This window comes from Chionomys nivalis, chromosome 9 (genome assembly GCF_950005125.1).
Source record: "Chionomys nivalis chromosome 9, mChiNiv1.1, whole genome shotgun sequence".
NCBI classification, from domain to species: Eukaryota; Metazoa; Chordata; class Mammalia; order Rodentia; family Cricetidae; genus Chionomys; species Chionomys nivalis.
In genome coordinates, this window is record NC_080094.1 from 80,067,507 (window position 1) to 80,094,215 (window position 26,709).

The window sequence follows — 26,709 nt, forward strand, 5'->3', positions numbered from 1 at the left end:
AATAAAAACCCGGTCCAGCAAGATGACTCAGCCAGTGAAGGAGCTTCCTTCCAAGCTGGACAACCTAAGTTCAATCCCCTAGCTGGTGGAGAGAACCAACTCAATGAAAATTGTCCTATTACCGACCACAAACTCACACTAAATGTAATAAAATTTTAATAAAAACCCACATCAAATTCTTAAGAAATAATCATAAAATCTGTCCTGACTGCTCTTGCAGAGAACCCCAGTTTAGTTCCCAGCATCCTCATTAGGCAGTTATGCCTGTAACTCTAAGGGACTGAACACATATTCCTCCTCAACAAGCATCTATGTTCATGTGTACATACCCACATACAGAGATAAATGCATAATTTAAAAAAAAAATAAACCTTTAACAGTTACTGTTACATACTGCACATTTCCTGTTACATACTGACCTAAGAATTGATTCACAGTGTGAGGTATTGTCAGTTCTCCCATTAGCACTTTATATTTTCTCTAAGGAAAGAAATGCATGTAGAATGGAAAAGAAAAAAATAAGTGCATTGAACAGGATTTTTAAAAAGTAACATGACTACCTGGATATAGAAACTCAAAACAGTAATATTCTAGAGCCATGGTTTGAATATGAAAAGTCTCTCAAAGGCTTGTGTGTTGAAGGCTTGGTCTCTAATACAGTATTCAGGGGTGGGCTTCAGTGAAATGGTTGAATCATGAGTTTGCAATGGAATGAAATTGAAGGTGAAGAAAACTACAGGTCTATTGTGTCCCTAGTCAACTTTCTCTCCTCTGATTGCTTCTCACCCTCCACTGTCACATTCTCAGCACTATGGGGCCAGCATGAGCGGAAACCCCTGCAACTGGGAACCACAATAAGCCCTCCCTTTAAAGTGCCTGTCTCACGGAATTAGGGAAGAGAAGTAAATAGCACATTTAGGTTGAGATTTATAATTATTTTACTCACTTTAAGTGGGGAAAGCTATTTTTGGGAATTGAAAAACCCAGCCACAAGTTAAGTATGGCTACTCAAGAAGACTATATATGTAATATTAATACATAACATAAGAAATTCCTCCCATTTTTACCTAGGTTAAATAAGCAAAGAATTTTAGGACAGACTCCTTAGATGGCCTTAGTCAGCCCAACTTTTTCCAGTCCTGCTTGTACTTCTCAGAACATACCAAGAATGAACTGATCTAAGCTGGGGACAGAAACCTTCATAAGGGTTGTGTCCTTGTTCTTTCTAGAGGTATGTTGTACATGTTTATGCTCAGTGATACCAGTTTTACCTAGAATACAATACCCAGAGTGCTTTGGGATCTTTCAGATGTGGTATTACATAGGATATTGCCATCTGCTCTGGGCAGCTTCCCTTACCAAGGAGAGAAAGTTTATTCGCTCTGCTTGCCTTTGCTGACTACCTGTATTGTATTTTCTTTTCCTAGTTTTACTGTGTATTGTGTCTCACTAGACTAGACCTAAGAACCTTTACAGAAATTACTAAAGTGTTTCAGTGCTCAAAATGTAGAAAGTATATCACAAAGTAGTATGGTGTATCATTAGTGCTACAAAATTTAGACCTGGCAAGAAAGTTGACTTTTTTTTTTTTTTTTTTTTTTTACAAACTAGGATTTGAGCTATACCTTAAACTGGAGAAAAGGAAGCACAAGTAAAGGCTGGGAAGAAATAAGCAAACACTCTTCTCTGCATTAAGAATGCCTAAAGTAGGAATGGTGTTCATAGACTCATAGACATCCTTGTACACTGAATATATACAGTTTTTTTACACTTTAATAAAGACTGGGATTTAAGAAGATCCACCTGGACTATGGAAGACACATGTAGCTATGTGAAATTTCCTGAAATACTATGTTATTTGGCCAAAGGTATTTTTGCAAATGTCATAGTCACAAATAAGCTAATTTAGGGTTAAGTAAAAAAGATTATTCACTTGGAAAATCTTATCAAAAATTCATTAAATCTAGACTAGAGATGTAGTGAGTCAATTTCAAACACTGGAGACATTCTCTTGCTGACCTTAAAAGTAATGGCCATGTTGAGAGCTACATGGCAAGATATAGTGGGTGTTTTGCATATTAATGTCTCGTCAGCAGCCAGCAAGAAAACTGACCTCAGTCCTATAACAGCAAAGAACTAAAACCTGCAAGAACTTGAATGAGCTCGAAGAGGATACCTCATCCAACCCTACCACCAAGCTTCAGAGTGTAGCCCTGATACCAGTTGTGTGAGACAGTAGGTTTTTTCCTTAGAAACTACGTTTGTGAACATGAGTTACACAACAGAAAACCATGGAGAGCTCTCACAATCTTGTCTCAATGGACAAGGATTAGTTATGATCTATGAAAAACAAATGGATGATCCGTTGAGTTCACAGAAACTAATTTTGCCTCCTTTCCAAAGGATAAATGCCAAAGAAATGCTAATAGTTAAAACGTGATATTAGGGGTTCTAAAGCCAAGTAGGTGTATTAAACACAAGTTATTAAATGACAGGCTAGAGATACATAACTCATTAGTAGTGTGTTTGGCTAGGTATGCAGGGTTCTGGGCTCATTCGTTAGCACTGTAAAGAAAAAAATCATGATGCCACCTATTTTACAGTAGATGACAATATCTAAAAATAAGGTGTCACTACTTTAAAACTCAGTTATACTCCTTATTGTCTACATTAAACTCAATGACACATGAGACCCTAACAATTTGACACCAGCATCACCTTTACCACACTTTACCTGAATCATTTGTGCCAAGCCTTTTTTCACCTGGTTGTAACACTCTTACACACACACCCTTATCACACACCCATTATTTATATTTTAATTACCTAGTAAACATCCTGACTTGTTGCTCAGTGTTCATGTTTACATGCCCAGTCTCCACTGTCACGCAAAAGGCAGATAAATATGTATGGTGTATGTGTGTGTTTGTATATGAGAATTGTGCCACATACATAAAGATGGATTCCCCCAGAGCTGGAGTTAGAGGTAAGTCCAACATTGGTTCTCTGGAATAGGAAGAAATGCTCTTCAGCCCTGAATCATCTCTGTACCCCCAAGTTGCACCTTTTTAGTAAAATGAATGTTACAGTACTTTAAGAAAAGCTGCCCTTGGGGCTGGGCCTGATGGTTTACGACAGCAATACCAGCATCAAGAGGCTGACTAAGGAAGACTTCAAGGCCAGCCTGGGCTAAATAATAAATCTCAAGACAACTTGGGCTGCATATGGGGACTCCATTTCAAAAACAAAACCAAGCTGCTGTCAGAACTAAACAATGTCATGGCCCCAGTGCCCATAGCATGAGGCAGATGTTTTTTTGTTTTTGTTTTTTTTTTCTGCAACACCTATATAGGGAGGTGGCAGGGCACTATTATCCTTTTCCCAACAGAAAAAAGCATAACAGCGACAACACAAAATGATACGTCATACTATTGGCAGTCATGAAATCTCTGTAAGAACATAAGCTGGTAGAAGCTGGAACCTAAGCTACCTGTTGGTAGGAAGCCTCAAACTTGAATATGCAAATCAGTCATCTGAGACGTTCCCTAAAACTCAGCAGGGCGTGGGGGAGGGAGGCCACAAGTGCTGAAAACTTGGCATATTTAATACAATCCTTGGAGATGCCAATATCTGGGCTCTACACCCAGGCCTTTAGACTGGAGCTGCCCACCAAGGACCACTAGACACGTGCTGCGGTTCAGGCTCAGAAGGGAACACTTCTGGGCCTTAACAGATGTGACTGATCTGTAAGTACACATCGCTTTCTAAAGTATCTACACCGATCATATATGCAGATCTTGAACTGCAATTTTGTATTTGGTAAGTTAACCAGAGCAATTTTTTAATTCCTTACGTCACGCGCATTACATTAGGAGTGGGCCGCTTGACACTCCATTACGAACCTTGTAAGAATAATGCCTGTCTTAGGTAGTTCGAAAGCACATCTTTTATTGCACTACCGGAAATAATACTTACTTTTTAAAAAGAACCACCAGCCAGTCTTCTCACTTCTGCTCAAGCTCCACCTAGTCTGCTATTACTGTCTCCCCCTCTGGTTCCCACGCTTGGAGATCACATAGCCTACAGGATAACTAAAGGCAGTTTCCAGCTCCGAGGCATAGCGGGACCAATTGCCCCAAGCGATGCTGAAGGGAACGGTAGGGAGCCCGCTACACCCTGCGGGCTCCTCCTCCTGCTCCAGAGGCGACCTCCCCAAGATGGCAGACGGCGACGAGTAGCTTCCGCTTCCGGTGTGAGCGACCCGGCTGGGGGGGCAAGATGGCGGCGGCAATAGGGGTCCGCGGCCGGTTCGAGCTGCCGCCTCGCTCTGGCCCAGGGTGGCTTCTCAGCCTTTCCGCTTTGCTGAGCGTGGTGGCTCGAGGGGCCTTGGCCACCACGCACTGGGTCGTCACGGAGGACGGGAAGATCCAGCAGCAGGTAGCGGCCAGGGTGTCCCTCTCTCCCCGTCAGGGGCATCCCCGAGCCGGGCCCCTGGGAGGCTCCGCGCGGTTCCGCCCCCAGCTCGCCTCCCCGTGGTCCCCGCGGGCCGCTCGACCCCGCGCCGCCCCCTCCCCACGGGTCTCACTGCCCCGGCTCCGCCGAGGGAAACTTCTCAGCCTTCCACCGTGGGGCCGCGCGCCGTCCCGGAACCGACCCTGGGGAACCTGTACTTGAGCTGGGGGTTTAGGAATCACATAGGCATCGTTAGTTCTGCCTTGGGAGCCTGTGGGCCGGGTCCCGCGCGCCACCAGCTCTTCCCGAGGAAGCAGAGAGCAGGTGGCAGTGCCGGGGAGTGCGTGAGTCCCAGGCCGGTGACAGCCAGGGTAGCTTTAGTGAATGGATCAATCACTTAAAGCGACTCCTCCAGTCTTCTCTCCCACATGGTGGGATTTGTTTCAGGATATGGTGGTTTTAGGCTTTGCCGTTAGCCAGGTCTCAGGCTCATTAAAGACAACCCATTCTTGCTCCTTCCGAAGGAATGCCAGAAGATGCCTCTGGTGGTATTGTCTGCATCATTCAGCTCTTAAGTGCCCTCATTTCATTGCGTCTTTTTTTTTCATTGCTTCTTTACCTAGTTCCTGTGACCCAGCCCGGCACGCAGCATATGCAGTTAGTTTACTAGATTATTGTATGCTTGAACTGATTTCTCAAAGGACACACTGCTTTTCTTATGTAACTTTCTGATGCCCGCAGTTGCGCTTATACTGCTGATGCTTAGAGTACGTGTGTGCGCGCGCGCGTGCTCACCTTCCACCACAGACTCTTGTAAACTTAAATGACTTTCAGTGCTTGACAACTATCGGAAAACGTCCAGCAGACGTTTAAAAAGTGAAATGTGTACTCCATGCAATTGAAGCATAGTAACTCTAATGTTTTAACTAAAGTCGCGTGAAATTAGTGATCCTTCGGGTTAACTGTAGAAACACTAAATCTAAACAAATATAATTTTAAAAAGTCAGCCTGTCTTTCTATTATACTGTTTACTCGCGTGTATTCATAGCTGTCTCCCATTTTAAAAGGTTTCTTTTCCATGAATATTAAGCTCCAGCTTAATTTTCATTGAGCTCCAACTGAGGCTTAAAAAGGTTCTCAGAAACCCTAGAAGATACAGTAAGGCAGTCTTTTCGACATAAGATTAGAAATCTTGTATCCATTCGTTGTTTTCATCTTTTGTTTGCTGTTGCTGGTTTTCTCTGAGGCCCTCATGAAGGGAGACATTGAATGAGTACTTACACTGCAATTTGGGGAGCTCTTCTCCTATTGGCTCTTTTGCTATATTGTTTCTGGCCACAGCTATTTATACTCTATGACATTGACTTCTCCTTCCCATTTTGGTGTCCTGCCACTTGGCTGAAAAAGTAGCCCATCTGAAAAGTGAAGACTCATTGATGGATATGGATTGTTTATGTGCTTAAAATGCAATGGAAAAGTTAAATTGGATTTGGCTTTGTTAACAAATGCCGTCTTTGCACACTGGATCTACGTTTTAGAAGGGGAAATCGGGGTTTTAGTAACTTGCCTCAGAAAAGGGCCAAATCTTGTGACTGCCTAGTCATCCCTTCAGTAAGTAGTTAGGCTTAAAGTTAAAAAAAGCAAATCTTTTTTACTTGTGTCTTTTTTAATGACCCCTTTTTATTGACTTTTCCAATTCTCTGCACATTAAAAGTTGCAGCATTGAGTTCTGGCAGCCATGAAACTTTATTCTATAAAAAATTAAGTTGCACGCAACAGTGTGATAACTGGAGGGTAGGGATAGAGAGAATGGAGTTAATCTAAAGGGAAATCAGTACAAATCAATAAAATAGGAGTTGGATATGGTGGGCAGCTTTTGTTTGGACACCAATAATTGCCTAACTCCTGTGTCCTTTCCTGGCAATAAACTTAATTCAGGCAAAACCTAATAAACATAGTTTAGATTACAGTCAGTGGTCACATTGGGTATATATTAGTACACAAATTTGGGGATACTGTAGTTCTGTTCATATGTTCGAAACATAGTTAGTCCTCAGAATATATACTGTATCCTAAGTGGCATATGTAATTCCCACTGCTTGGTTCTTGCTTCTGTCACTCAGCCAAGAGCAGAAATGTGGTTTCAGTTTTAAAATGACCTACTATCAAGAAGGAGCTATGGGCAAACTGAAGTAGAAAATCTTAGAAAATTAGAGTGGCAAATGCCTCTCGGATTATTTGAATTTTTATATTTAAACTTTTTCTAATTATATGTAAGTCAGTATTTTTCTACAGCATAGTCATTTTTCCACAGCAGATGTGAAGACATTTATATGAATTAATAATCAGAACTGGAGCCAACAGTGGTGGACACAACTTTAATCCCTGCACTAGGGAGGCAATGGCAGGTGGATCTATGAGTTTGAAGCCAGCCTGGTTTACTTATTTAGCAAGTTCTAGGCCAGCCAGATCTGTATAATGAGATCCTATCTCTCAGGGGAAAAAAATCAGACTTGCCCAAAGTGTATATTTAATTAGGGGCATTTCCATCATTGCAGTTAGTTTTAAGTACAGCATGGAGTCTTTACCGGGAGAAGTGCGTATTCATTGGGTTTATATCTCAAGCCTTAGCAGACCCTAAAGATCAATCCCCACCAGTTCAACGCTGCAGGCTTGTGACTGTGCAAGTGTAGAAACCCTCTGTCCTTAGGTGGGTTGAGTTGGAGCTTCAGCCAGGCAGATCTACATTCCTGCAGTCAGCCTCTTCACAATAAAAACTGGGGTTCCTGCTGGCTACAAGTGCCCAGTGCGTCCATGGAAAATCAGAGTGTTTCTTTTCCACAATCCCTGCATTAGCTAAGAAGCATACCTTCCTACCACTGAACTCCAGAACATACTCTAGGGAGTCATGGAGTTGGGTTGTGAAGCGAATGTTCCATTTGTTATGTTTCTTCCCACCATAGACAAAGATTAAGAAAAAGGCTGACCACAATTGCGAGCTTTTTCTCAACTTTGGGTTCTGGGATACCTTTTATATCATTCATTGCCCCCATGCCTGGAAAAGAGAAAGACGATCTATCTGTCTTCATTGTCCTTCCTGCTGCTCTGACCAAATACCCTTACAAAAACACTTTAAGGGAGTTCATCACACCATGTTACAGTCCCTCATAGGAACATGCAGAGATGTCAGGGTAGCAGGAACTTAAGGCAACCACTTTGAAGCAGTTACTCACATTACAGCCATAGAGAGCAGTGAGTTAACACATATAGGCCAGTGCTCCCCTCACTTTCTCCACCTTTTTACAGTCCAGGCCCCAAACCCAGAGAATACTGTTACCCACAGAGGATGGGTCTTCCCATCTCAATTAATAAAACCAAGACAATTCCCCAAAGAGATGCCCACTGGCTAATTTAATCTAGCAGTCCCTCATTGAGACACGCCAGTGGTTCTCGGTTGAGTCAGACTGACAAAACTGATGATCCTACTTTATATTTCTTATTTAAGCAAGGGTCCTTAACTTGAACTCAGTCTGTGGATTAGATGAGTGTGTGCTATTCACCAGTTAGTGTGAGGATCTACTGTGTAATTAGGCAAAAAAAAAAAAAAAAAAAAAAAAAAAAAAAAAAAAAAAAAAAAAAAACTTACATCATCCTTAGGTGTTTAAATGGGCTTCAGAGTTAGGTTTAGTGGTACAGTGGTACACGTCTGTAATGCCAGCACTGGGATGTGGTGGCAGGATGGTCAGTAGTTTGTTATCCTTGTCAGTAGGTTCTAGCAAGGTCATGGCCAGCCTGGGCTATGTAAGATCATGTCTCTAACACAGACTTGCGCTTGTGACACGCACGCACACACGTTCACTTGGAAGAAGGAAAGCAAGCATGCTTCAGCTAGAGAATGTAGACAACTTCTCCGTGACCATAACCGGGGCTGTTGCTGGCTGCTTTCCTGAAGAATAAGCTTCGACAGTATTTTCCAGTATTTCTTATGTTTTAATTAAAATATAATTACATCATTTTCCCTTTCCTTCCTTCAACCCTTCCCATACAACCCTCTGCTCTCTCTCTCTCAAATTCATGGCCCCTACTTCTTTAAATTCAATTAAATACTTTTATTGTTTAATTTTGATGTTCTTTGCTTAACGATAATGTAGCAGCTTTTCTTCTCCTCCCTTCTCCTTCCTTTTTCTTGTTCTTTGTTTCTTGAGACAAAGTCTCATGTAGCCTAGGCTTGCCTCAACATAAAAGTCTCATGTCAGTAGATTTGCCTCAAAGTAACTGTGTAACAGAGGCTTGTCTTGAACTCTTTGATCATTCTGTTGCCACCTTTCAAGTGTTGAGATTATAAGAATACCCATCAGGCCAAGGTTTTTTTCTTTTTCCTTCCCCCCACCCCGCAATACCTGCTAAATAAGGAATGTTAAATAAATTTTTGGATTAGCCTATAGACCCTCTGCAGTCTCTCGTATCCTATTTAGTTTTTGTGAGTTGTTTTGTTTTGTTTTTCATTTGTTTTAGAAAGGTTCTCATGTATCTCAGGCTAACTTCAGACTCACCATGTAGGATGACTTTGAGCTTTAAACTTTGTAACTGTAAGGTTACAGGTGCATGCTTCCAAGCCTGGCTCATTTCCTATCAAGTGAACTCTTGAAATGTGCTAGCTAAGTCTCTGCCTTGGAAGAATCTCTGTTGTTACCAACTGTCTCCACAGTGTAACATTTGTTTTCTTTCTTTCATTCTTTCCTTTTTTGGATTGAAGTTTTCTTTTATCGTCTCACTTCCTAATAAAAATTCATATGGAAACAGAAAAAAAAAACGAGTATAATCAAAATAATCTGGAACAACTGAAAGACTGCTTGGTGAATCACCATTACTAATTTCAACTTATACGACAGAATTAAAATCAACATGTTTTTGGCATAAAAATATACACATTTGTCAATGAAGTAGAATTGAGTGCCTACATTTCAATCCATGGTTCTACAGTGAGGGGATGGGAGAGGGAAATGGGAGGAGGGGAGGAGGTGGAAATTTTTAATAATAATAAGAGTTAATAAGAAGCCTGAAAAAAAAAGCATTTGTTTTCTTTACCACTGTTTCCTTCTCCTCTAAAGTTAGAACCATAAAGTTTTAAATTTAGTGTCAGGGGAGTATTTTCTGTGAGGAAGGAATTCTTAAAGAAAACACATTACAGGGCTAGAAAGATGGCTCAGTGAGGTGGCTCACTATTAAGAGCACTGACCACTCTTCCAGAGGACCCAGGTTCAATTCCCAGCACCCACATGGCAACTAACAACTGTCTGTAACTCGAAGACCTGACGCCCTCACAAAAAAACATACATGCAGGCAAAACACCAATTCAAATAAAATAAAAATAAATTATTTAAGGTAAAAAAGAATACACATTACAATTTAGTAACCTTTTTCATACATCTAATGAGTATCATTTAGTAGTGACAATAATTATAAGCATATTCATCTACAGTAGCATGCATTTTGTGCTGTTTGAAGTACACATTTTTCTACTCATCACCTAGTAAGTGGAAGAATAGAAAGAAACATAAGAGCAAATGTGGAAATAAATGAAGACTCATCCAATCTGTTTTCTTTCCATTTAGATTATTTCAGCCAAGTATTTCATAGTACAATGAGAGGAGAGGGAACTCAAATGTAAGAGTTTATTTGGTGACTGTGTAAATCATCTGCCTTCAGCCAAGCAGATGTCTAGGAAGCACAGATGCTTTTCCTTGCTCACAGTGAAGTTCCTCACGGTGCTGATGCATGAAAGCTGATCCTTTTGGCAAGACATACATGCTAAGTGACTCTCAGCAACTCTTGCCCAAAGAAGAGATACACCACATGCAGTTGACAAAGAGGCCAAAGTCCCTATGGCACTGCTCTTCAGTAGGTTAGAAGTGGATGGACTATTTAATTTTGGATCCAATGGTGATTTAGGCAGATCTGAGAGGAGTTTCGCATGCACAGTGACTCAGCTGACTTTCGGTATTTTTTAAGAAAGGAGATCACCTGGTTATGGTGTATCCAGGATATGACCCAAATTCTTCCACAACTTCTAGCCTAGCCCTTCCTTCTCTCTAGCCTTTATATAATCATCCATCAGCTAACCCTCACTCCAGCATCACACACAACACACACACACACGCATGCACTCACGCATGCACGCGCGTTTTGCTCTTGCTACAAGCATCCCTAGGTATGTTCTCCCTTGCTTCTGTCCTCTGCATGTGTAGCTCCACAACTTTGGTGTTATTTTCTTTGTGTTTTCATAGCATGCTGAATTTCTTTCTGAAAGCCTTTACTGTCCCATGTTCTGTCTATTTGCTTAATCTTTTTTCTTTTTTGGTGGGGAGGTCTTTCAAGTCAGGGTTTCTCTGTATAACTGTCCTGGAACTCACTTTGTAGACCAGACTGGCCTCGAACTCACAGAGATCCGCCTGCCTTTGCCTCCCGAGTGCTGGGATTAAAGGTGTGTGCCACCACCGTCCGGCCCATTCACTTGTCTTCGGTTCCTTTGGACACTCACTGCAGTGGTCCCAAGAGGGTCTGAGTACATCCACCTCCACCACTGCAGTCCCTCCTGTACTGTCAGCTACAGGTGTAACCCTTGCCCGGCTGCTGTTGATCAGGTTATGCTCTGTAAGGGATAACATCCTCTCTTTCACTAGGGTTACACACAAAAGATGAGCTTTATTGCCCAGACATGTAAATATGTCAAGAAGCAATAAGAAAAACAGTGAACAAGAAAAGTAAGAGGAGAATGAGAAAGCCAGGCGGTGCAGACACGGGCTGACAGCTACACTGCTGAACAGGGATTACAATCAGCTGTGGGCCCAGCAGCTGTTGTAGTTTGGAAGCAAACAGAGGCATGCTGGCAGTGAGGAATATGAGGTCTTGCCAACAGACCAAGTCAAATATTAGGTCAGATTTGCACTTTGGAATATGGAGAACAGTACTTGTGTCTCAGTGATACTCCCTGATGGCAAAAGCTAAAACAGCAGAAGCTCCTGTGTGTGGCTCTGCAGCAGATAACTCAAGAGTCACGTGTGTACTCTTTTTGTTCTCTTAAAGCCAATCCAGTCAGCCCGTTATCCCTACAGCTCTCATAAGGACACCCAGGACTTCTCTTATTGCCACACTCAGCTCCGAGAAACCTCAACAATCGTACTTAACCTCTTAGCAACCCAGTGGCCTCCTCCTACCTTACTGAACTGTTTACTTTCATGATTGCCAAAACACAGACTCTATTTTTCTTCTGAGCCCCTTGGTCATGACTTTTGTTCTTTTCTGCTTGATTCCCCCTTTTCTTGATGACTTTTGTTGACTGGTGTGCTGTCTTGCTCCCACCTGATGGTCTCATGCAGCCTCCTGCCATAAAATTTGACCTGTTGAAGCCTTCCAAATCTCATCTGAGCTCCATGTCTCCTGGGAGTCTCCACTCAGAGTGGCATCACATGTACACATGCCTTAAACCCACCCCACCCCAAACCTGTTCCATTCACCAGATTGCTGAGACACCAAAGACTGGTGTTCTTGACTCTTTCATTCTCTACTTCATACCGAGTCTGAAAATCATCTGCCACTGTTACTTACAAAGTGCTTCCCAATGCAGCCATGTATTTCCACTTCACTTCTGTAGCCCTAGTCCAGACTAACTCTGCCTCCGTCCTGCTCTGCTGACAGTTCTTAGCTGGTCTTCCCACTTCTCTTGTGCCCTAGATGGTCTGTCTGTACTCCCCAGAATCACTGAAAATGTTTTGTTTTGTTTTTTAAACACATGTGGCCACATCAGTCACTGTCAGCTGGACAGATAGGAGGGAATCAGAGAACATGAGAGCATTGGTTTTCCAATCACACATGAAGATGAATAGCTAGGTTCTGCTATAGCTTACAAGGCCTGAGAGACCAGAGGCCTGCTCACCTCTCCAGCCTCAGGTCCACTGTCCATCTTAGGTGATGTACTGGGTTTCAGCCTTCAAAGCTGAAATAGTCTTTGGGGCTATTCAGACCTAGCAAGTTTCTGCCTTTGGACTGCCCTCTATAGATGCCATCATAGCTCAGCTTTCCTCTTTTTTCAGGTCTGTTCAGATGGCATCTCTTACATACTAAAACATTTCTTCCAACACTGTCTACTTCCTCTGCTTTATTCTTCGTAGCACTCACTGCTGGTGCTATATTATAGCATTTATGTTTTATTTCCTGCCCACTCAAGAAGGCACCAGCTTTGTCCTTTTCAATGAAGTAACCTCAGAACTGAAAACAGTGCCTGGCACATGGTATGCCCTCAAGGAATACTGAATAAGTGAGAAAAGCGTGTTTGCATACAGTATTTTTACCTGCAATATTTACACGTGTCAGCATACTCATAGGCCACCATCATTTTACTGGTCTGGAGCTGGGAAGGTGTGTTTACTTGAAGGTGACAAGAGGGTTCCTTGGTTCCTGTTACAAATGAAAAGCTTGGACAAGCTAAATCCTAAGAGCATAGTATCTCTGAATAAGAATTGTAGGATGTTCCCTGGCCACATCACAATGAGTGTTCTTCCTCAAAGTTTCTTGTATTTGCAAACACTTTTATGAATTTCTCTTGTAAACATACAACTGGGAACGTTTTGTCTGATGACTAACTTGCTAGCTTAAAACCACAATAAAGTAAAAAGCTTCCTTCTTGGTTAAGACTTGATAGTAACCAGTTGAATGAGTATTCTATATGTATTTATCCAGTGCTCTTGGCAGGCTTTTAGAGTCTTCAGGTTTTTTTACTGTCAAATAATGCTATGGCAAGTGAGTGTGTCTCTTTGTATCCTGCCCATGAGTATTTGTAAGGTGAATTCTTAGAAATGGAGTTAACCAGTTTAAAGAATGTGTTACTCTTAATTTCCTTAGGTATTGGCAAATTATCATGCTAAAGGAATATATCAGTATATTAATGCTGTGATTGTTTTGGCTCTTACTCTTTTGGCTCTTTTGAGGGTCACACCACCCAGCTCCCAAATAAATCACACACAGAGGCTTATTCTTAATTATGAATGTCCAGCCTTCACTTGGCTTGTTTCTAGCCAACTTTCCTAATCTTAAATTATCTTAACTCTTAAATATTAAGTTGTCTATCTTTTTGCCTCTGGACTTTTTTCTTACTTCTATATATCTTTCACTCTCACTCCATGGCTTGCTGTATAGCTGGGTGCCTGGCCCCCAATGTCCTTCTCTCCTTGTTCTTGTTCCTCCCTCCCCTTCTCCAGATTTCTCCTTCTATTTATACTTTCTGCCTGCCAGCTCCACCTCTCTTTGCTCCTGCCTCATTATTGGCCGTTCAGCTCTTTATTAGGACCAGCAGGTGTTTTAGACAGGCAAAGAATCACAGCTTCACAGAGTTAAACAAATGCAGCATAAACAAAAGTCACACACATTAAAATAATATTCCCCAACAGTTGAAAATGCCCAACAGTAATTGGGATGTGCAAAACCTTTGTTCATAATTTCACTGCAGGAAAAGACCATGCATTGCCCTGAGTTAAGCAGCACTGTAGCATCAGTAAGAGTGACAAGCAAAAAGCCACCTTTAGTTGCATCTTTGTGTCTTCCCAGAAAAATTACACTTTTATCATTAATGTGTGTTTCTTACTTGTATTGCAGTAAAAGCATCATATTGGTTTCATCCCCTGACCAGTGGGTTAGTAATGAGGTTTAACTACATCCAGTTACTCTCTTTAGGATGGGGATTTCCAGCATAAACTAGCAAAGTTATCCCCAGGCCATTTCCTTTCACCTCAGTAACAGTATCGCCCAGTGTCTCGCCCTGATTGTAGTGTCTTTTCTAGGATTTGAGTAACCCAGTTATTGCACTAAGAATTTTAGAGCTAAAATGTGGTATTATATCTAGGCTTAGTGAGTGCTTATATTATTTTCTATTGTTGCTGTTTAGGAAGAGAAGGAGGAAGAGAAGACCACAAACTTAATGATTTTAAACAACCCAAACTTACTGCTCTCCAGTTAATAAGGCTGGAAGTCAACCTGAGACTCACAGGCATAGTCCAGAGGACAGCAGCACTGTGCATCTTTCTGGAGGCTCTGGGCAGTGCCCACCTTTTCGAATGCCTGTGCCTGCCAGTATTCCATGGCTCTTGGCATTGTATCTTCAAACTCAGCAGCAGTGCATGCCTCTGACTTTGTTTTCTTTCCTTGTCTGTCTCTCTGCGGCCGACCGTCTGTCTGTGTGTGTGTTCATGCACGTGCACACTCTCCCTCTTCCATATATTTTCACAGTACCTACCTGATATCCAAGCTGTGATCTGTCCTAATTAAGACAGACTGATTAGCAACAGCTCATCTGGTTAACATCTTAATTCTCATTTGTCAGACAGCATAATGTATTCACAAGATTAGAGATCTGAGCATGAATTGGCCATTATTTTGCCTGCTGTTATTTGTTCAGTACTTATTTACTGCTTGAATTAAAGTCACATTTGAGTTACATATAAAACAGCTATCTATAAACAGCAATTGGGAGGAAGAGGCAGGGAAATCAGGGGGTTCATTTTTGACTTCAGCTACATAGGAGTTTGAGACCAGCCTGTCTCAAAGGAGCAAACAGCAACAACAGAATCAGCTACATTGCTTTCATACATGTTAACAAGAGCTTCTTAACAAATACATGGAGAAATAATCCATGACTCTTTTCATCTCATCCAACATTTTGGTTTCTTTTCTTGGAAAGTTACAAATAGTCTAGCTGAAAATACATTGTTTATAGATATTCCCTGTGTCATAAATTCTAATTCCACTGTTGAAAGGGTGAAGACTGGAGAAATCCTGGAACTAGCCAGCCAGCCTAGCCTAATCAGTGTCCTTGAGAGAGAGTGTCTCCCCTCTAAAAGGAAAAAAAAAAGGAGAGTGGATGTCTTGGAGAATAGCCTTCCACTGTGCAAATGCACACACATGTACCACACACACATATGCACAAATGTGTATAAGTTTTCATGGTTATAGCCAGGAGCCTAAGTAGAGCTGGACTGATATTTCGAACTTGCAGTTCTCCGAACCTGAAAGAAGGTGAAAGTCCATCATGGCTTAACTTGAAGGGTGGCTGGATGGAGAGTATTGACAGCAGACCTGCCTGTCTCAGCCCATCCCCTTAAAACTCATCCTGACTGCCATGGTATGACCACAGCTGGCAGCACAGGTGCAAAGGTTCCTTGGCCAGTTCTTTGACAATGGCAATAAATTAGACTTCAGATAAGATTTAAAGAGAAAGAAAAGGTCCAGAAAAGACATTTAGCTGGTATTTTTGGAGTCCTTCTCCTTGGACAAGAACTGTCTATATGAATACTAAGACATTGACTTTTACTTGTCATTGCAGTTTGTTTAAAATTAAATAAAACAAAATTGTTTCCTAATATGCTCAAGTTTGATGTTTACAAAGATAACATACTTATAGGTAGACGTTTTCATTATAAATTTAATCAATATGCACTCACTGTTGAAAAGACAGGAAACACAAATAAGATAATCACCTGAGTTCCATTAACTAGAGCCATACTTTTAAAATATTGTATATAAACTATCAAATTTAAAGTGAAGTGGGAGAAATATTTTTAAGTATAAAAGAATGGCCAATATAGGGCTGGAGAGATGACTCAGTGGTTAAGAGCATTGCCTGCTCTTCCAAAGGTCCTGAGTTCAATTCCCGGCAACCACAAGGTGGCTCACAACCATCTGTAATGATGTCTGGCGCCCTCTTCTGGCCTGCAGACATACACACAGACAGAATATTGTATACATAATAAATAAATAAAATATTTAAAAAAAAGAATGGCCAATATAAAGCCCACAAAAAGATTGAGATTTAAATGTATTCCTGTATTCCTCAAGGCTTATGGAAATTCACTGTTGGTAGAAATTTCAGTTGATTCAACTATTTTGGAAAATGTTAGCAAAAGCCATGAAGTGTATTCCCTCTGACTTAGACATTCTCTTCAGAGAGAAGAACTTATCTGGACTGCTGTTCTGAGAACATGTGTGGAAGGATGCTCATCACAGTTTTTTAAGAAAAATAATGAGTAACCTAAATTTTAGGAATAAAGTAGGGCTTTGTTAATCCCGAGCTAGGTTAACATTGAGAGACTGAGGTAGGAAGAGCTAGTTCAAAGCTAGTCTGCTCACACGGTAACAACCTGTCTCAAAACAAAATATTAACCACTAAAATTGAGGTTGAACTAGGGATACAGTTGGCAGAATGCTTGTGTTCATCCCCAACACTGCGTAATTGGGTGTGATAACCCACCCCTATAATTCTAGCACTTGGGAGGTGGGTCAGAATTTCAAGGTCATCCTCAGTTTAACAGAGACTCTGTGTCAAAAATAAATTAGCAGGTGTTAGTGGTGCATGCCTTTAATCCCACCAATTGGGAGGCAGAAGCAGGTAGATCTCTGAGTTGGAGCCACTCAGGGAACAAAGTGAGTTCCAGGACTGCAGGGCTAGACACAATGAAACCCTGTTTCAAATAACCAATAAACAAATAAATAAAAATATGTCAGGATTTGGGAAGATGTCTTCATAAATAATGTGCTTTCCCTTCAGTCCTAGAGCCCACAGAAGGAGTCCAAGTGCAACGGCACATGAATATAATCCCAACACTGGGAAAGCTGAAATAGAAATCTTGCTGGCTCGTCCATCTAGATGAGTTACTGAGAGACTGTCTTAAAACTTCAGGTAGAGCCGGGCGGTGGTGGCGCACGCCTTTAATCCCAGCAGTTGGGAGGCAGAGGCAGGCGGATCTCTGTGAGTTCGAGACCAGCCTGGTCTACAAGAGCTAGTTCCAGGACAGGCTCCAAAACCACAGAGAAACCCTGTCTCGAAAAACCAAAAAAAAAAAAAAAAAACTTCAGGTAGAGAACAGCTGAGTAGGGCACCTCTGGCCTTTGTGCATGTGTGAGTACACACACACTCAACGCAACACACACACAAATACATACATACATACATACATACATACATACATACATACATAAATAAATAAATAAATAAATAAATAAATACATGATGGGGTGGTAGCTTGGTCAGAAGTGCTTGCTGTTCAAATATGAGGACCTAAATTCAGTCCCCATCACCCACATAAGAAGCCAGTAGTAGCACATGCTTCTCATCCCAGGACTGTAGACATTCCAGAGCAGAAACAGGAGGCTCTCTGCAGCTTGTTGGCCAGCCAGGCTAGCCTAATTTGCAAGTCTTAAGTTCTGCTAAGAGATCCTATCTCAGAGTGATAGATGAAGCTGACCTCTGGTCTTCACGTGCACATGAACACGAACACATATGCCTGTATATACACATAATAAGGAGATAAGATTAATGATCCAAATGTATTTACTGGGAGAGACTTTCAATAAAATGGGCAGAGGAATGGGCAGGGGAAGGACTCAGTGCACTAGAAATTCTTCCCATTTAAAAATTAGGCAGTGGTGGCGCATGACTATAATCCTAGCCTTCAGGGAGGCATGGGCAGGTGGATCTCTGTGATTCCAAGACCAAACCAATCCACAGAGTGAGTTCCAGGACAGCTGGAGCTACATAGAGAAACCCTCTCGAACTCCAGCCCCCATTCCTATTCTCTTAGTTTTCTCTTAGTTTTTAGACAGGGTCCCTTCCCAGACCTGGTGTTTGCTGCTGACGCCCCAAGGATTCACATGTCACCACTCCCAGCTTTCTCCGTGTAGGTTCTGGAGCTTGAATTCAGGCCCACATGCTTACATAGCAAACATTGTTCTGATGGGGTCATCTCTTTAGCACTAGAAGAAGCCTTTAGCTGCAACTGTGAAAATCATCCTTGCTCCAAGCAAGTAAAGATTAGATGGGCAAATTGAAAATGTGCCAGTCTCATTCATTTTAATAGTAGATTTTTTCCACAGAAGTATAAGTCAGGCTGATAAAAATGTGATAGAGGTCGTGTTTAAACGTTAGAAGAACCCGGAAGTCATCTAATTGGGTCTTTTCAGCTGATAGACAGGGAAGTACCTCAGGCAATTTGATTCAGTTAGTCAGGGACATCAGTGAGGGGCATACTTGTTCTGACCTCTGGAGGGCTAGCCACTGTACCTCCAGTGGAACATCAAGCAAATGTGGCATCAAGACAGTGTCCTAAAATAGCCAGCGTTGTGTTGTCTACATATCATACACCTCAGAACATATTACACACGAACAGTAGAAAGAGAAGTACAAATGGCAGTTAAAGTGTGTAATGCCTGATGATACAGGAGTATGTGTGCATGTAATACCTGATGATGCAGGAGTATGTGTGCATGTAATACCTGATGATGCAGGAGGATGTGTGCATGTAATACCTGATGATACAGATATGTGTGCATGTAATACCTGATGATACAGGAGGATGTGTGCATGTAATACCTGATGATACAGATATGTGTGCATGTAATACCTGATGATACAGATATGTGTGCATGTAATACCTGATGATACAGGAGGATGTGTGCATGTAATACCTGATGATACAGATATGTGTGCGTGTAATACCTGATGATACAGGAGGATGTGTGCATGTAATACCTGATGATACAGATATGTGTGCATGTAATACCTGATGATACAGGAGGATGTGTGCATGTAATACCTGATGATACAGGAGGATGTGTGCATGTAATACCTGATGATACAGATATGTGTGCATGTAATGCCTGATGATACAGATATGTGTGCATGTAATACCTGATGATACAGATATGTGTGCGTGTAATACCTGATGATACAGGAGGATGTGTGCATGTAATACCTGATGATACAGGAGGATGTGTGCATGTAATACCTGATGATACAGATATGTGTGCATGTAATGCCTGATGATACAGATATGTGTGCATGTAATACCTGATGATACAGATATGTGTGCATGTAATGCCTGACGATACAGGAGTGTGTACACATGTAATGCTTGATGATAACAGGAGTATACAGTCTAATGTTAAATCAAGAGGAGGATGGTTGGCTTCACAAAAGAAATTGTTTTTGGTTCAGTCATCTAGCCCCTGTCAAGAATATGCCGGGTATAGGAAGCACCATGTGCAAAGTCACAAGAGTCTTATTTCAGTTGGGATTTTTATGGCTGTGATAGAAACTTGGGGAGGAGACTTGAGGGGAAAAGTGTTTGTTTCATCTTAAGACTTTGAGGTAGCCGTCCATCAGTGAGAGAAGTCAAGGCAGGAATTTAAGCAAGGCAGGAGCTGAAGCAGAAACCATGGAGAATTGCTACTTGTTGGCTTGGTCCTCATGGATTCTGCAGTCTATTTTGTAATAGCATCCAGGACCACCCATGCAGGGACACACCACCCACATTGGGCTGGGCCCTCCCACATCAATCACTAATTAGGAAAATGCCCTACAGCCCCATCTTATGAAGGTATTTTCTCAGCTGGGGTTCCCTCCTCTCAGATGAAGCTGTCTTGAGTCAGGCTGGCCAAAGAAGACCGAAAAAAAAAAAAAAAAGCATAGTAGGCAGCATAAAGAGCTGAAAGATACCCTGGCAAGGTCTTTTAAAATTAGGTCAAATTGGACCACTGAAATGACTTAATGGCCTGACACTTGAATTCAATCCCCAGCACCCACATAATGGAATGGAAGAACCTTTAACCTCTACTTATGGGGCACATGTGTACATTCTTCCATACTGAATTAATTAAAATGTAATAAAGATTAGGGAAATGTTTGATATAATATGAACACTTTCCAAATTATAAACATGTTACTGGCATATTGGACAAACTGCACGTGCTGCACGAATGGTTTGTCCCAGGGTGTAAATAAAGGTAGGTTTTTGTGCTGCTTCAGACCCCGTTGTCAGGCCCCTGGAATGCAAGCTGGCTGGTCCCCAGTGGCTCAGACAGGAGTTCTGGATTAGTCTCTGTAGTACCACCTGACCTCACCTGGGAAACCCTATCTCAGAAATAACCGTATGAGTAATAGAAAGAAGGCACTGGCTGGATCTTGTGGTGGAGGAGAGGAAGCCAGCCATGTAACTGTGATAAAGAGGGAAATATGGGTCCTAACCAGGAAAGACTAGAAGTGGGCAGCAGGTAGAGCCACACTGGCTTCATGTGGAGGTGGAGTGAGAGTGTCTTAAGAGGCTTCAGTGTGACAGTCTTAATGTAAATAACTTAAAATTCTGAATTAAAAATATTCTGCTTCAGATTATTAACTTAAAGGGAATATTTTTAATGAGTGAATTGTTACTGTAGGATTTTATTAATCAGTTTTCACACTGTTGCTAGAAGAACAGGTCTCCATGTACTTTCATATATTAAAGTGAATACCAGTGAAGAGGTTAGAAAAATCACTATGTATGAATTAACATCACTACAGAAATGTGTCATTTCCTGCTATAAATGACCACTGACAATTGATTCGCTCAAACTTGCCTTCCAAGAACATCAAACATGTTTGTACCCTAAGTTGGTTATTTTGTTTATGATGTTCACACTTATCTAACTTGGCAGTGGATCAATTTCCATCTGTTGCTGTATGGATTTACTGAATCCACCATCTTAGGGCCCTGATTGGAGATCAGACATTCACAATGTCTGGATTCGGGGCTGAAGAGATGGCTCAGCAGTTAAGAGCACTGGATGCTCTTCCAGATGACCCAGGTTTCAAATCCCAACACCCACGTGGTTCACAGCCATCTGTATCTCCAGTTCCAGGATATTCAACATCCTCACTCACATAGACATACACCAATGTACATGATAAAAATAAATCATTTTTAAAAGTCCTGGTTCATTAGAGAAAGCAACAAGAGAAATCTATAAAAGTGCACTTGATAGGAGTAAAACATGTACTGCTGTTTTATATTATTGGGTGTCTGTACTCATGCACTCTAAGGAAAATAAAGCTGAATTGCCTGAGATATTTTGTCTTCTTTGGTGGAGTGGAACCTGTAGGCCCAGAGAATGCATCTTTCCCTGGCACAGAATTAAGTCCACAGTTACATTTCAAATGCCAGCTTTGTTTTTCCCTGCAGTATAATTTCTCTAAATATAGTTTATATTTCTTTTCTTAAAAAGGGCAGATGAAGGGGGCCGGAGAGATGGCTCAGAGGTTAAGAGCACCGACTGCTCTTCCAGAGGTCCTGAGTTCAAATCCCAGCAACCACATGGTGGCTCACAGCCATCTCTAATGAGATCAGGTGCCCTCTTCTGGTCAACAAGCATACAGGCAGACAGAACACTGTACACATAATTAATAAATAAATCTTTTTTCAAAAGGCAGATGAAAATGATTCTGCCTTTTCTTTGTGATTCGGGGCCTATGAGCATCTTTTGCGTTATGAGGAAATGGAAATTGGTGGTATTGGTGGTTTCTTTTTTCTTTTTCTTTTCTTTTTTTTTTTTTTTTTGAGACAGTAAAATGTAGCCCAGATTGGCCTCAAACTCATAATAATCTTGCCTCATGCTCTTGAGTATTATGATTAAACTTCCTCTCTCTGAGACCTCTTGGTTTTGATCCTGAAGGTCTTTAAATGCTTTAGATTATGCCATTGTATCATTCCTTTCCCCACTGCACAGAGAGAGCGTAGGAGTATATAATTCCCAGTGTCCAGTCAGTGGGCCAGGCCTATAGAGACTTTGTAAGCACATGGGCAAGTGTATGCTCTGATATTTACAAGACCGTTAAGCAGACACTCGTTTATAATTTTCTGAGGAAAGGTACTCAAAAGGAGAGGTTTCCATGCTTGGCACCAAGATAATTGCCATAACATTTTAGAATTTAAGACCTTGACATCACTGCAATAAAAGTATGTGTCAGGTCATAAGTCTTCCCTTGCTAAACCTTTTATCTGGCAAAGATCCACACCATTTGCTGTCACCTCAAAAAGAGAAACCCAGCTGTCAGCTACCCTTTCTGTCAGCTAATAATTTTATCCTGGTGTCTCTGCGTCTTCACTAGATCCTTTACTGCATCTTTACTGCATCCAAGGAAATGCAGCACACTTCCCTCACAATGGAATGTGAGGAGCAGTCTGGTACAACCATGTCTATGTCAGCACTTCTAAATCTAAGATAAGATTATTCATCCTCCAGCTCTGAAATGTTGTCTTCATCTGTCTTAATATTCCTGCAAGTCCTTCAGATAGCAGGTAAACAATGGACTTGGGTGTTTGAGACAGAAGGACTATTTCCCCACTTCCTACCCCTCTTAATTCTTAGTTTTCTGGAAACTCCATTGAATATCTGCTGCTTGAGGTCCAGGCAAATTGCAAGTAAACAAGCACTCTTTGCTTCCTATGCAAAGCTTTTTATACTCAGGCCGCAGGCTATAGCTTTTACGTTTTCTTTTTGTTCCATTCCATAGGACAGTGTTCCTCTCTATTGCTTTATTGATAAGATTAGGTATCTGAAATCCGTTCAGCTAAAAATGTTGTGGTGAGCGTCTTGTATATAGGTTTGTCTCCCTGTTTCAGAGTACCTCAGTTTCCTGGGGTTTGTTTTGCTAAGTGAAGGATCATGTAGTAACAGGGAACATGTTGGTGTATATGTTGTAGATAACTCTGAAAAAGTGAGCAAATCTGTAAGCCTACTACCAGTATGTGGGGTTCATCTTCCTACATCTGCAACCACATAGTCACTTGATCTGTTGGTCAGAGAACCCACACTAAGTGTAATAAATCTTATATCATCTTTGATTCATGACTTCTCCAAATGGCCTTACAAAAATGTGTTTTTAATGTCTTATTTTTTTATCACTTCCAAGTCTATTCAGATATGAAATATCTGGTTTTTGTTTTGTTAGATATGAAAAATATTTAAAGGAAATTATTTTATTATTTGATATGGGATTCCCCTCTGTATGCTGTGAATATGTTTTATTGCCATTGATTAATAATGAAGCTGCTTTCTTGCCAATGACTTAACAGAGTAAAGCGAAGTGGAAAATCCAAACAGAAATATATATATAGAGAGAGTAGGCAGAATTAGAGAAATGTGGTCGCCAGAGGAGAAAGATACCCAGAACTTTACCAGTAGACCACAAGCCTCGTGGTAAAATATAAAATAATAGAAATGGGTTAATTTAAGATGTAAGAGCTTAAGCTATTGGCAAAACAGTATTGCAAATAATATAGATTCTGTGTGATTATTTTGAGTCTGGGCAGCAAGGAACGAAAGAGCAGTCTCCACCTACAATTGTTTGTTACCAAGTACTTCTCTTCCTTAGTTTACTCAAGGCGCTGAAAATGAACCCTAGGACTCTGCATGCTGAGCTCACTGAGCAGCCCCTCCCGCCCAGATTCGGTCACCTCCACCTACAAAGCAATCACTGTTGATATGCTCTGTAAACTTACTGAGCAACTGGCACAAACTAGAATTGTGATAGGACAACAGTTGAGATCATTAAATGGAACTTTATTAGTCTAAATAGGCATTAATGAAATGGGAGTTTAATTTACTTATTTATTGCTTCCTTGTAGGTGGATTCACCAATGAACTTGAAGCATCCCCATGACTTAGTCATATTAATGAGACAAGAAACTACAGTTAACTACCTCAAAGAATTAGAGGTGAGGCAACTGGACATAAGGTGCACAGCTGAAGCGTCTACCTCTTAAGAGCCGATCATGCTCAAAGAACTAGAACATTTCATTAAGCCCAGTTACTGTGACTTTTATAGGAATACAGTTTTAGATCTTGCTTTGAGGTGGGGTCTTTCAAAACAATTAATTTCTCAAATTACTTTGTCAAAGCAGAGAGAGAGAGTGTGTGTGTGTGTATGTGTTATCAGGTAATCTGCCCCACACAGTTTTACACATGTGTGTAATACATACTGACAACTCCCCCCACACACACACTACTTCTGTCTACACTCATTCTCTCCATCAAAGTGATTTGAGTAATGGAGGCACAGAATATCCTGGTGGAGGTATCAACCTAATTCTCCTTCACTTTTCATAGAATAGGGTCTGTATCATTGCCCCCATCCCCACCCCAGTATGTGCTAGGTGCTCTCTGGAGAAGAGGACTGTGCTCTTTGGTATGGTCTGAAAAGAGTTGGGGGGGGGGGGGATAGGAAACAAAAGAAAGGAGCTGGACATGGTTGCTCACATTTCGAATCTCAGCACTCCAAAGGCAAAGAAGCAAATAGATGTCTGTGACTTTGAGGTTAGCCTGGTCTGTATAGAGTTCCAGGATTATGAAGACTTTGTCTCAAAAAGAAGAAACCAGGCAAGTAGCGCACACCCACTATCCCAGCTCTTGAGTCCCAAGCTAGTCCAGTGTGCATGGAGAGCTACTGTATCCAAAACAGAGAAAAAGTTCTCATGAAACCTAAAAGTTATCATTTCCACTCATTCTGAAGAAGTAAAAACTAGGGTGCACATAAAATAAAAATAAATAAATAAAAATCTAGGGTCTCATCTGTGGTCTTTTCTTGTGGTGAAGTCAAAAAGTCTTAACCAGTTTGTACCATGAAAGCTTGAAAGTTATGGAAAAATAAAATAGAGTTTTGTTTAATGAACAAACCAAGCAGCATTTTTAGCACTGATTTTTACCATTTATATCTATGAGCTGGGTTTGCTCAATAACGTGCAATAATTGGAAAAACTAAATCCCCCCCCATAAACTATCTACTTGAAAGTTATAATGTAAATTATATCTCAATCTTAAGGAAACTAAGTTATAGAAAAAGTCACGTGCTAGGTGAGAGAAAGTATTGGGAGTAAGCAGGAGGAAATTGTGTGGAGTGGAGTGCTGTACAGGAAGGGACCCTAAGGACCTGCTCAGTTTAGCTGGAAGAACTGAAACAAGACCTGCTCGTGTTCTCAAGGCGGACACAGCAGAACTAGAGGCAGAAGACTCGTGACTTGTTCTTTCTTTTTTTTGGTTTGGGGAAATTTTGTTGTTTTTCTCTCTTAGTTTGCTTTCTATTAAAAGCAACATGACTTCCCCTCCAAACTTGGGAAGGAAAGGGTTTATTTGGCTTGTGCATCCACATCACAGTCCATCGTGAAAGGAAGTCAAGGCGGGAAGCTGGAGGCAGGAACTGAAGCAGAAACCATGAAAGAACATGGCTTACTAGCTCATGGTCAGTGTCCCTTTTTATAACTAACTCCCAGAACTACCTGCCCAGGACTGGCACCTCTCTCGGTGTGCTGGACTCTCACCAACCATTTTAATAAAGAAACTGCTCCCACACACTTCCTGTGGACCGGTCTGATAGAGGCATTTTCTCAGCTAAGGTTCCCACTCCCTGATAACCTTGTGTCGAGTTGTCAAAAGAGAGGAGGAAAAAAACCACTTCACTAGTACAGTCTTGTGGGCACTGAACCCAGAGTACACCAGGCAAACCCTATACTACTGAGCTGTGTCTGTGCTCCCAGTGGCTTACCTCTTACCTTGGAAGTCAGATCCTGTTAAAATAAGTCAGTAATTCATTTTCAGACCACACTAAGCCCTGAATTTCATTGACATAAATTCAGACTGGTACCTCTATTAGCATATACTCGTCTATAGATATTTAATTTGTGTGCAGTAAAAGGGAAAGGCTTTTGGTACCTGTGAACTTTTACCTACAGATATAGTGTTCTTAGAACATAGAACTCAGTGTTGCAATATTTTAAAATAAATCTCTCACCCTGCTACTACCAGCTTTGTCACTTATAACTTTGCAAATGTTGATATTTTTCCACTAATAACAGGAATACAATAATAGATTTCTTTGTAGGGTTTCATGTTTTTTTAAAAAAATATTTATTTATTTATTTATTTATTTATTTATTTATTTATTTATTTATTTATTATACAATATTCTGTGTGTATGCCTAAAGGCCAGAAGAGGGCACTGGACCTCAATACAGATGGTTGTGAGCCACCATGTGGTTGCTGGGAATTGAACTTAGGACTTTTGGAAGAGCAGGCAATGCTCTTAACCTCTGAGCCATCTCTCCAGCCCCCAAGTTTCATGTTTTGAAGCATGACCTGTTTTTACTCAAACACAGTGTTCAAATAAATGGTAATGGTTCAGAAGTTGGTTTTTACTTTTACCTGCATAAAGACATTATATCTACTTACTGCTGTTACTTTTTGAGTGACATAAATAAAATAATCCAGTTTAATGATAGATGGGGAACATGTAATTAATTCATCCAGTGAGTGAAATGCAGAGGAAAAGCAGTAGACCCACCCTGTTTAGAGTAAGTGTCGTGTAGGAATTTGTGCTTACCTCATACAGACAGGAGTGACGGGTGA

At 41.1% G+C, this 26,709-nt stretch overlaps 1 protein-coding gene across 3 annotated transcripts in view; it reads left to right on the top strand.

The window, feature by feature from the left end:
* The first annotated feature begins 4,274 nt into the window (after positions 1-4,274).
* Positions 4,275-26,709, top strand: part of Ttc17 (tetratricopeptide repeat domain 17) — a 118,331-nt gene continuing 95,896 nt past the window's right edge. For all 3 annotated transcript variants that reach the window (XM_057781335.1, XM_057781337.1, XM_057781336.1), the window contains exons 1-2: positions 4,275-4,437; positions 23,937-24,026. In XM_057781335.1, the coding sequence (XP_057637318.1) occupies positions 4,279-4,437; positions 23,937-24,026 (249 nt within the window). In that variant the 5' untranslated portion in view covers positions 4,275-4,278. The remainder of the gene's footprint in view (positions 4,438-23,936; positions 24,027-26,709) is intronic.